General features: G+C 42.8%; 1 protein-coding gene across 2 annotated transcripts in view; it reads right to left on the bottom strand.

Moving 5' to 3' along the window:
• The window catches only part of LOC106568037 (nectin-3-like protein), an 86,130-nt gene that overhangs the window by 20,268 nt on the left and 53,572 nt on the right, over window positions 1–12,290 (bottom strand). Inside the window, exon 6 of one of the 2 annotated variants that reach the window (XM_045692300.2) lies at window positions 6,536–9,157. The exons of the other annotated variant lie outside the window; for it this stretch is intronic. Within the exon in view, the coding sequence (XP_045548256.1) occupies window positions 8,451–9,157 (707 nt within the window). The 3' untranslated portion in view covers window positions 6,536–8,450. Of the gene's footprint in view, window positions 1–6,535; window positions 9,158–12,290 lie in introns of those variants that run through there. 2 annotated transcript variants of the gene reach the window in all.

Here is a 12,290-nt window from a genome sequence, read left to right as displayed (position 1 = left end):
AATCAACAAAGAGCTACATTTAGTTTCAGTGTGGGTGGCAAGGAATAAGTTATTTCTAAAACTAAAAGCATTGTATTTGGAACAAAACACTCTCCAAACCTCAACTAAATCTTGTAATAAATAATGTGGAAATTGAGCAAGTTGAGATGACTAAACTGCTTGGAGTAACACTAGATTGTAAACTATCATGGTCAAAACATATTAATGCAGTAGTAGCTAAGATGAGAAGAAGTCTGTCTTAACAACACTATCAACAAGGCAGGTCCTACAGGCCCAAGTTTTGTCGCACCTTGACTACTGTTCAGTCGTGTGGTCATGTGCCACAAAAAGGACTTAGGAAAATTGCAATTGGCTCAGAAGAGGGCAGCACAGCTGGTCCTTGGATGTACACAGAGAGCTAATATTGATAATATGCATGTCAATCTCTCCTAACTGAAAGTGGAGGAGAGATTGACTTCATCAGTACTTTTACTTATGAGAGGTATTGACATGTTGAATTCACCGAGCTGTCTGTCTAACTACTGGCACAAGACATGCCACAAGAGGTCTCTTCACAGTCCTCAAGTCCAGAACAGACTAAGGGAGGCACACAGTACTACATGGAGCCATGACTACATGGAACTCTATTCCACATCAAGTAACTGACGCAAGCAGTAAAATTAGACTTAAAAAAAACAGATAAAAAAAACACCTTATGGAACAGCAGGGACTGTGAAGCAACACAAACATTGACACACACACACACACACACACACACACACACACACACACACACACACACACACACACACACACACACACACACACACACACAATACATAAACATGGATTTAGTAATGTAGATATGTGGTAGTGGTGGAGTAGGGACCTGAGGGCACACAGTGTGTTGTGAAATCTGTGAATGTATTGTAATGTTTTAAAATTGCATAAACTGCCTTAATTTTGCTGGACCCCAGGAAGAGTAACTGCTGCTTTGGCAGCAGCTAATGGGGATCCATAATACAGTGGGGGGGGGGAAAGTATTTGATCCCCTGCTGACTTTGTACGTTTGCCCACTTACAAAGAAATGATCTGTCTATAATTTTAATGGTAGGTTAATTTGAACAGTGAGTGACAGAATAACAGCAAAAGAATCCAGAAAAACGCATGTCAAAAATGTTATAAAATGATTTGCATTTTAATGAGGGAAATAAGTATGTGACCCCTCTGCAAAACATGACTTAGTACTTGGTGGCAAAACCCTTGTTGGCAATCACAGAGGTCAGACGTTTCTTGTAGTTGGCCACCAGTTTTGCACTCATCTCAGGAGGGATTTTGTCCCACTCCTCTTTGCAGATCTTCTCCAAGTCATTAAGGTTTCGAGGCTGACGTTTGGCAACTCGAACCTTCAGCTCCCTCCACAGATTTTCTATGGGATTAAGGTCTGGAGACTGGCTAGGCCACTCCAGGACCTTAATGTGCTTCTTCTTGAGCCACTCCTTCGTTGCCTTGGCCGTGTTTTGTGTTTTGGGTCATTGTCATGCTGGAATACCCATCCACGACCCATTTTCAATGCCCTGGCTGAGGGAAGGAGGTTCTCACCCAAGATTTGACAGTACATGGCCCCGTCCATCGTCCCTTTGATGCGGTGAAGTTGTCCTGTCCTTTTAGCAGAAAAACACCCCCAAAGCATAATGTTTCCACCTCCATGTTTGACGGTGGAGATGGTGTTCTTGGGGTCATAGGCAGCATTCCTCCTCCTCCAAACACGGCGAGTTGAGTTGATGCCAAAGAGCTCCATTTTGGTCTCATCTGACCACAACACTTTCACCAGTTGTCCTCTGAATCATTCAGATGTTCATTGGTAAACTTCAGACGGGCATGTACATGTGCTTTCTTGAGCAGGGGGACCTTGCGGGCGCGGCAGGATTTCAGTCCTTCACGACGTAGTGTGTTACCAATTGTTTTCTTGGTGACTATGGTCCCAGCTGCCTTGAGATCATTAACAAGATCCTCCCGTGTAGTTCTGGGCTGATTCCTCACCGTTCTCATGATCATTGCAACCCCACGAGGTGAGATCTTGCATGGATCCCCAGGCCGAGGGATATTGACAGTTCTTTTGTGTTTCTTCCATTTGCGAATAATCGCATCAACTGTTGTCACCTTCTCACCAAGCTGCTTGGCGATGGTCTTGTAGCCCATTCCAGCCTTGTGTAGGTCTACATTCTTGTCCCTGACATCCTTGGAGAGCTCTTTGGTCTTGGCCATGGTGGAGAGTTTGGAATCTGATTGATTGATTGCTTCTGTGGACAGGTGTCTTTTTTTACAGGTAACAAGCTGCGGTTAGGAGCACTCCCTTTAACCTGTCTGGGCTAGGGGGCAGTATTTTTACGTCCGTATAAAAAACGTACCCGATTTAAACTGGTTACTACTCTTTCCCAGAAATGAGAATATGCATATTATTAGCAGATTTGGATAGAAAACAATCTGAAGTTTCTAAAACTGTTTGAATGGTGTCTGTGAGTATAACAGAACTCATATGGCAGGCAAAAACCTGAGAAAATTCCAAGCAGGAAATGGCCTTTCTGAGAATTTGTAGTTCTCCATTTGCTTCTCTATTGAAACTACAGTGCCTGTGGTGTTATGTAGCACTTTCTAAGGCTTCCATTGGCTCTCTAAAGCGTTCAGAAAGCGGATTGAGGCATCTCCTGTCTCTGGGCAGATAACTGGAGCACAGTTTGTCAGTGGTCTGCCCGGTGACTAAGAGATTGGAAATGCGCGTTCACGAGACCTCGCCATTTTTTCTCTTCCTTTTTGAATGAATACAGCATTGTCCGGTTGGAATATTATCGCTATTTTACGAGAAAAATACCATAAAAATGTATTTTAAACAGCGTTTGACATGCTTCTAAGTACGGTAATGGAACATTTTTAAATTATTTGTCTCGAAATGCGCTCGCACGTTACCCTTTGGATAGTGACCTGAACGCACGAACAAAACGGAGGTATTTGCACATAACTATGGATTATTTGGAACAAAAACAACATTTGTTGTGGAAGTAGCAGTCCTGGGAGTGTATTCTGACGAAAAACAGCAAAGGTAATCCAATTTTTCTAATACTAATTCTGAGTTTAGTGAGCCCCGAACTTGGCGGGTGTCAAATTAGCTAGCCGTGATGGCTGAGCTATGTACTCAGAATATTGCAAAATGTGCTTTCGCCGAAAAGCTATTTTAAAATCTGACATAGCGATTGCATAAAGGTGTTCTGTATCTATAATTCTTAAAATAATTGTTATGTATTTTGTCAACGTTTATCATGAGTACTTTAGTAAATTCACCAGAAGTTTTCGGTGGGAATACAATTTCTGAACATCACACGCCAATGTAAACAGCTGTTTTTTGATATAAATATGAACTTGATTGAACAAAACATGCATGTATTGTATAACATAATGTCCTAGGAGTGTCATCTGATGAAGATCATCAAAGGTTAGTGCTGCATTTAGCTGTGTTTTGGGTTTTTGTGACATATATGCTTGCTTGAAAAATGGCTGTGTGGTTATTTGTGTCTATGTACTCTCCTAACATAATCTAATGTTTTGCTTTCGCTGTAAAGCCTTTTTGAAATCGAGGTTTTTGTATTTCGCGCCACGCTCTTCCACTGGCTGTTGAATAGAGTGGGACGCTAATGTCCCACCTAGCCCATAGATGTTAAGAGTGTGCTCCTAATCTCAGCTCGTTACCTGTATAAAGACACCTGGGAGCCAGAAATCTTTCTGATTGAGAGGGGGTCAAATACTTATTTCCCTCATTAAAATGCAAATCAATTTATAACATTTTTGACATGCGTTTTTCTGGATATTTTTGTTGTTATTCTGTCTCTCACTGTTCAAATAAACCTACCATTAAAATTATAGACTGATCCTTTCTTTATCAGTGGGCAAACGTACAACATCAGCAGGGGATCAAATACTTTTTCCCCCACTGTATATACAAATACAATATGCTACACATCAAAACTATGAATAGTGTTTTTGTCATTTGTTTCTAGGCTCTATTTAAGGACAGGTAAATGTGGCTCATTTGGCCAACATCCCTCGTTTATTGATGCCGCTGGCTTCGGTTGGTTGCATCTGAATGCATATGGATGTCCATTACATTTCTCGAATGGCCGGTAAATTTAAATGTGTGTTTTCTGGTGCCAAAATTTTCCTAAAGAAAATTTGTTTTTTTTATGAAGATTTTAGAATATTCACATGAAAAGACATCTTCAATTGGATGAAAACCTTGCTATAGACACCCTAAAGACTCTGGGAAGTGGCTATTCCAGTGTCACTTTGATTATGCCTGCACATCATGGTTCACCATCAGCCCCAAACATCAAAAGAATAAGCTACTAGCCAAACAAGCTTGTAAGAATTGTACTTTTACTCCCCCCTCATAGTCATCTGGAGACTTTTTCATCTTTTTCATCTCTGTCTCTGTAATGTGTCTGTATCTATGTAATTCTATATGTACTTACGTAAAAAAAATAGGAACCACAATGGAAATAAGTCCCTGAATTTATTGTGCAATCCTGGTCACTTAAAAAAATCTTTGTGTATATATATATATTTTGTTATTTACTGGCAAGTAGAATCAATCAATGAATCAATCCAAACTGTGCATGATGAATGGAAATAGGCATCTGTTGCAAAACACAAAAAAGTTGAATGTCATTCGGAGATTGTCAAGCCAAGCCTTCGATACTGGGTAAGCCTACAAGGTAGGGAGGGATGTATTTTCTGTTTCTCAAGATTTACATATTGTGGTGTTGAAAACGCAAACCATGATATTGAAGTGCCTGAAGTCGGTATGCTTTGTTTATTGGTTGTGTGGTGCACTGGCACAGAAACACGTTGGTGGAAAATTTGTTGCATTAATGTTATGTAATTATAAATATGGCATCAAAATGTTGAAAACCTGATTTTCCCATAGCTGATCATTATCTGCAACCAGCTCTAATTGTAGTGTAATGAAATAGGCAGGGAGAGTGAGCTCTTCTGTGGTCAGAGAACCTTCAACCTTCTGGCCCATAGTCCTGCGTGGCATCGACTGTGTCACAAAAGCATGCTAAAGTGGCAAAGTTGATATCCACGTTTACAAACACAGGGTCCCTACAGTTGTCATTTGTGGTCATAAACATTATTTTTAGTTAATTATATGAGGGGGGATGGTGTTCAATTTATTTAACAGTACAAGAGGGTCATGTGAAAATATTTGCAACTTTGGGGAGGAGGAGGGGGGGGGGGGATTTTTCTTTTAGGACACCTTGAGTTGGATCAACCCTGTACATTTCAATCTGTCCCTTAGAGACTTACCCAGAAAGACTCAGATGTAATCGCTGCCAAAGGTGATTCTAACATCTATTGACTCAGGGGTGTGAATACTTATGTTAATGAGGTATTTCTGTATTTCATTCTCAATACATTTGCAAAAGTTTTCACTTTGTCATTATGGGGTATTGTGTGTAGGTTGGTGAGAATGCATTTTATTTTGTCCATTTAGAATTCAGGCCATAACACAACAAAATGTAGAATAAGTCAAGTGGTATGAATACTTTCTGAAGGCACTGTACACAATGCCAAGGTCACAATGACGTGATTTCTCCACCCTTCTATACAACAGGCAGCTTATCATAATTGGCAATTTCATGTCTAATGGCCAATTCTCTAATGTTCTTCAACAGCCCCTTTAACCTTGCTCTCCCCTCACTCCCTTCCGCTCTTTTTCTCTCGGTGTGCAGGTATAGGTGGTGGAGCCCTGAGGGAGCCTGTCTCTGTCACCAACTCCAGATAAGACTGTTGCCATGGGGACAGAGTCAATGGCCCAGAGAGGGGAGACTCAGTGGCAGACATAAACACTGTTTGATTTCACCAGCTGTGAGACACTGGGAGAGATGCACGGGGGGAATTCACAAGGAGACAAGCTGTAGAAGGGAGCAGGGGGCAATTTCTGTTCTGTCACAAAGTCAGATGAGAGAGGTCAAGAGAACCAGAGGGGAGAGAGATAAAAGACAAGAGAGGGCTTCTTGATCTCTGCTAACTTCTACAAAAAGCAGGTGGAGAGAGGATGAGGAAGAGAGGCGAGGAAAGAGATGGCAGCAGTCAAATAGAGCAAAAACAAAATCTAATGAAATCTCATATTGAGACGCTGGCTAGCGACAGTGACATGATATGGAGTGTGTGTGCACAATGACTGTGTTCGAGAGCATCAACACCATGCTGCATCATAGCTGAACTGTGACTGACTGATATAGAAATAATATTGAGTAGTTATTTATAATGAAAAGGTGATTTGTAGATCCGTCAGTCTCTATAAGCCTTTAAAGTCGTCTGAAATGGCGAAAGTGGCCAGTGATTCACAGGAGCTCAGGCTGTAAAATGAGTGACTGAGCTAGAGATGACGTCACTTTGAAGAGCACAGGGAGAATGATCAGTTTGAGAGTACAGTAGCAGCCTATGGGAGCTTGTGATGCGGGCGGATTCAGTCTAGGAGATCAGATCAATCAGGAAATGCAACACAGAAAAAAGGTGCTTTATTGAAAACAAAAGTATCTCAAAAAAGATTTACAAAATAATGCTTGTTGTCGTAGATGATACAGCATGTGATATTTCCAATTTTTTTCTTGCATTCATTTTTTTTTTCTTACATTAGCTCTTCTCTTGTATACAAAACAAACATGAAGGTGCTTGCAAGGACAATGTGAAATACGGTTGGAGATGACCCTGGTGAGGTGCACTAGTGCGCTTCACTCTCCATTCTCTCACTTTGTACAAGAACTAAACAAAACATTCTGGAATCTGGGAATCCCCACCGTCATTTTCTTATATACCATGCACACTTAACTCTGCTGCCCTAACAGAAAACGGACATATAGGAACCGTGCAATAATATAATTATCGCCCTTTTAGCTTAGTTCAGGTGTTTTGCAACTTGAAGACGTTGCAAATGTCATTCATTGTGTGAGCAAAAATAATGCTATCGTCAAACTTCATGGCTTAGAGACAGAAGCCAGAAAAGAGGATATGGCACAAAAAAAAAAGAATCCCTCAATCAAAACACAGTGAAACAAAGTAGAAAACAAAGGAAGGCAACAAACAAATCTCTCTCACCAGAGGACCAAACAGACCTTGCACTCTGTCTGTAAAAATAACATTATCATAGTTACTTTTCTACTCACTTTACTGATCTTCTGGGATAAGGCACCGGTCACATAACTGAAGCCAGAGCAGTGAGCAACAGAGGACATTTCACTAGACGACAGAGAACCATGAATCATCTCTATTTACTTCACTGTATTACAGATGAAATAACAAAACTGAAGCAAACATTATTATGCCCCATTCACTGTTTTCTAGACAGCCCTAAATATAAAGTCTACATTTTACATTTTTGTCATTTAGCAGACGCTCTTATCCAGAGCGACATACAGTAGTGAGTGCATACCTTTTCGTACTGGTCCCCCGTGGGAATAGAACCCACAACACTGGCGTTGTAAGCACCATGCTCTACCAACTGAGCCACACGGGACCCTGCAGTCTACTAATCGCATTCTATTACTACGGGCATTTCAGATTATATATTAACGCATACTAAAGCATAAATAAATAAAGACAAGGAGAGCTTACAGAACGCATGCAACTCCTCTTACAATATACAGCCGCCCCCTCATGTCAGTTTCTTTTTTTATATTCTATATAGGGCTGAAAATCGCTGTATGAAAAGGTGATATAAAAGGTTAACTAAAACCCAGTTCTAACTCATTAGTTATCATTACGGTACTGCTATCTGAGACAGTGAGACAGACCACCACACTGATACATAACATTGCAGACTTAGTTCTAGCCTATGACATCCTGCTGCAATGACAGCATCTACTGACGAAGTTGTCACTGGTACTCATAACACACACACACACACACACACACACACACACACACACACACGTGTGGGACAGAACATAATGAGTATAATGTTGTGTGATTTGTAGCCATGCTATCCACGTACTGCACCAAATAATATTGTATGTGCCAGAAATACTCTACACTTTTTGATTTCTCTCTTCCCTTCCTACTTAATCTTTCTTTGGGGAAAGCCCTCCCTCCCCACATTAGCTAGTTAACACAGATTTGCCCTCTAGTGCAGAATGAAGGCATGTCCACAGTGTGGCTAGGCAATTCACACACCTTCCATGATGACCATCAAAATCAAGTGAAAATAACTGCGAAATGACAAACCATGTTGAAAAAGAGAAGGAACTAAGGAGATGATGCCAAAATGTATGACAGCTTGAGAGAGAGGCAGAACGTGTGAGTATTCTCTTTTGTTGAATAATGTATGAAATCCTCCTGTGATTTCTCCAGCGTTGTCTCTCTTCTCTCTGGTGGCAGAGTCTGTTGGCAGAGTAGCGTGCCTGGTGGTGGTGGGGTCAGACGTACCACTCCCTGCGTGAGATCACTGAGCCATCCATATGAGAGACATAGTCCCCCTCGGCCCCACTGTCATAGCAGTCATCCGACAAGTAGGGGGAGCCGTTGCTCAGCGGGTGTGGTGGGGCAGCGTATCTGGCATGGCTAGTCTGGTGGGGGCTGGGGTAGCTACGCAGGTGGTCGTGGTCATGGTGTTCTCCATTTCTCATCGCCCTCGTGCGGCCATTGGGCTGGCGCTCTGGCTCTCTGTGGTTGTGGCTGTTCATGATGGTTGTTGATGTTGGATGCAGGTGGTGTCGCTCGCGGTCCCGCTCGTGGTTGCGTTCGCGGTCACCCCACTCCTCGCGGTCCTTGTCTACAAAAACGTTATTGGCAGGCTTGGAGGGGTGGAGCTCGTGCTGTGGAGGAGCCTTCTGCATGTCTGAAGGCCCTAGGTACTGCTTGGTGTAGTAGTCCCCACGGAAGGTCTGCCGTTGCCGTAGGTAACAGACCCCGCCCAGCACTAGCAGCAGCAGGAGGAACAAGGCTCCGCCCACAGCTCCGCCCACGATGGCACCCAGTTGGTTGGTAGGGGGCAGGGCTGCCAGGGTGGGGGAGGTAAAGGGGACCCGTTGCTTGTCTCCCACAGAGGTGGAGGAGGAGGAGGAGGCAGAGCCAGTTAGGACAGGCGCAGGGGTGGTGGAGGGCATGGAGGTGGTGGGAGGATCTAATGGAGGGAGGCAGGGAGGAGGGAAGTAGAGAGTCAGGGAGGGAGGGATGGACAGACAGAAAAGTAGAGAATGTCAATGCCAACTACATCAGCATGTTACTGAAAGGGGATCGGTAGACATGAGAAAACTACAAACATTTCTACATCTAAAACAACATGCTCATAACAGCCTCAGGTTTGCATTGACATGTTATCTGAACAAAGTATGTTGTTGTTGTTAGATCTCTTGACAGACCACTTGAGGATAGAAGTTACCTTTAAAACGTATAGATGTGGTAAATTAAGTTAATGTATACAAAGGTAATGGTAATGTATACAAAATGACAATAAAGACTAAAAAAACATGCAGCTTATAGCAGCCAAATGGGCGGTAGGCTGATCGGTAAAACCAGAGACTGAGAGTGAGCATTACAATAATCACAAAAGAATGGAAAGGAAAGGTAAGGCAGAGGGATGTAGATGTTACTAGTTTAGGAACCAGAGATGAGTGATTAGGAACTAAGTCCTCTACAAAGCAAAAACAAATTCTTAAAACAATCATGAATCGAACTCAATGCTGACTAGCTTTTGTCAGTAACACTTTATTTGAAGTGCTATAAGCTGTTCATAATGCCCACATATAACGTTTGCTGACAACTTTAGGCACTGCATGACATACACACTGTCAACTGTTAGTCATGGACACTCAACACTATTTTCCTTGCCCTGTAAATCTTTGCAAGGAAGAGAAGATTTGTTCCGTATTGCACAGATCTGTTTTAGAGGGACAATCAATCACATGAGATTCTGTAGCTACCACCATTAAAATCCGGTCAAATGAACTGATGAACACTTTTATGATTATTATGTGCCTGTTATGGGTGCTTATAAAGACTTTAAGGAGAGCTTATGCTGAGCATTTCAAATAAAGAGAAACATGTCTTTGTCATTGAGAATGTTGAGAGGCACTGATACATAGGAGGGAAGGGATGTCTAGAATAGAGTCAGCACTAATGTTAGGAACTTGGAGAGATGGGAAGGACTACTAAGACGTTAGGGGACTTGGGGAGATGGGAAGGACTACTAAGACGTTAGGGGACTTGGGGAGATGGGAAGGACTACTAAGACGTTAGGGGACTTGGGGAGATGGGAAGGACTACTAAGACGTTAGGGGACTTGGGGAGATGGGAAGGACTACTAAGACGTTAGGGGACTTGGAGAGATGGGGAGATGGGACGGACTACTAAGACGTTAGGGGACTTGGAGAGATGGGGAGATGGGACGGACTACTAAGACGTTAGGGGACTTGGAGAGATGGGGAGATGGGAAGGACTACTAAGACGTTAGGGGACTTGGGGAGATGGGAAGGACTACTAAGACGTTAGGGGACTTGGGGAGATGGGAAGGACTACTAAGACGTTAGGGGACTTGGGGAGATGGGAAGGACTACTAAGACGTTAGGGGACTTGGAGAGATGGGAAGGACTACTAAGACGTTAGGGGACTTGGGGAGATGGGAAGGACTACTAAGACGTTAGGGGACTTGGAGAGATGGGAAGGACTACTAAGACGTTAGGGGACTTGGGGAGATGGGAAGGACTACTAAGACGTTAGGGGACTTGGGGAGATGGGAAGGACTACTAAGACGTTAGGGGACTTGGAGAGATGGGAAGGACTACTAAGACGTTAGGGGACTTGGGGAGATGGGAAGGACTACTAAGACGTTAGGGGACTTGGGGAGATGGGAAGGACTACTAAGACGTTAGGGGACTTGGGGAGATGGGAAGGACTACTAAGACGTTAGGGGACTTGGGGAGATGGGAAGGACTACTAAGACGTTAGGAGACTTGGGGAGATGGGAAGGACTACTAAGACGTTAGGGGACTTGGGGAGATGGGAAGGACTACTAAGACGTTAGGGGACTTGGAGAGATGGGAAGGACTACTAAGACGTTAGGGGACTTGGGGAGATGGGAAGGACTACTAAGACGTTAGGGGACTTGGGGAGATGGGAAGGACTACTAAGACGTTAGGGGACTTGGAGAGATGGGAAGGACTACTAAGACGTTAGGGGACTTGGGGAGATGGGAAGGACTACTAAGACGTTAGGGGACTTGGGGAGATGGGAAGGACTACTAAGACGTTAGGGGACTTGGGGAGATGGGAAGGACTACTAAGACGTTAGGGGACTTGGGGAGATGGGAAGAACTACTAAGACGTTAGGGGACTTGGGAAGGACTACTAAGACATTAGGGGACTTGGGAAGGACTACTAAGACGTTAGGGGACTTGGAGAGATGGGAAGGACTACTAAGACGTTAGGGGACTTGGAGAGATGGGACAGACTACTAAGACGTTAGGGGACTTGGAGAGATGGGAAGGACTACTAAGACGTTAGGGACTTGGGACGGACTACGAAGAGGTTAGGGGACTTGGAGAGATGGGACGGACTACTAAAATGTCAAGGAGTGGGTCAGGGAAAAGAAATGGGCAAAATGGCGAATCACTCCTTTACAATTCAGTCAGTTTGAAAAAGTGTTTTGGACACTCCCTGTGTATGGCCATGTGTTGATGACTTGATCCAGATCTTCACATGCTCCCTATAATGTTCTTTAGGCCAGATTAACCATGATCAAGCACCTTTCATCAACAGATCCGCTGGTATTTCTGTCCGGACCTGCTGAGTCTGTATTTAACTGTTGTGGTCAGGGTTGCAAAGCTACCGGTAATTTACCAAAGTTACCGAAATCTTCCGTAAATTTGGCAATTAACAGAAAATATATGGCAATCTATCATAACTTTGGTAATTTATACTTGAATAACTTTATTAAATATTTATAGTATTAATTTACTTTATCCGTGTCCATACTGTCCATGAGTTTCTAGTAGATAAACCATATGGTTCAAGAGAAAATGGCCTAATTAATGAAAAAAAGCATCTAAATCAACAATGGCATTACGTTGAACTATTTAATTTTTCACAACTGCCCCCAAATACATACTTACATAGTAAAACAAATAAATATTTAATGCTGAAACCCTCATATTAAACATCAAAACGTATTCACTAGGTTGATGGTTTTTATTTAGGATAATGTTTTACAGCTTTGTCATCCATTTTTGTATTTTAAAATAATCGTATTCAATGATTTAA

This window comes from Salmo salar, chromosome 13 (assembly GCF_965601325.2).
Source record: "Salmo salar chromosome 13, fSalSal1, whole genome shotgun sequence".
NCBI classification, from domain to species: domain Eukaryota; kingdom Metazoa; phylum Chordata; class Actinopteri; order Salmoniformes; family Salmonidae; genus Salmo; species Salmo salar.
Note: the sequence above shows the minus strand (reverse complement) of the source record. Positions and strands in the feature narration are given on the sequence as shown.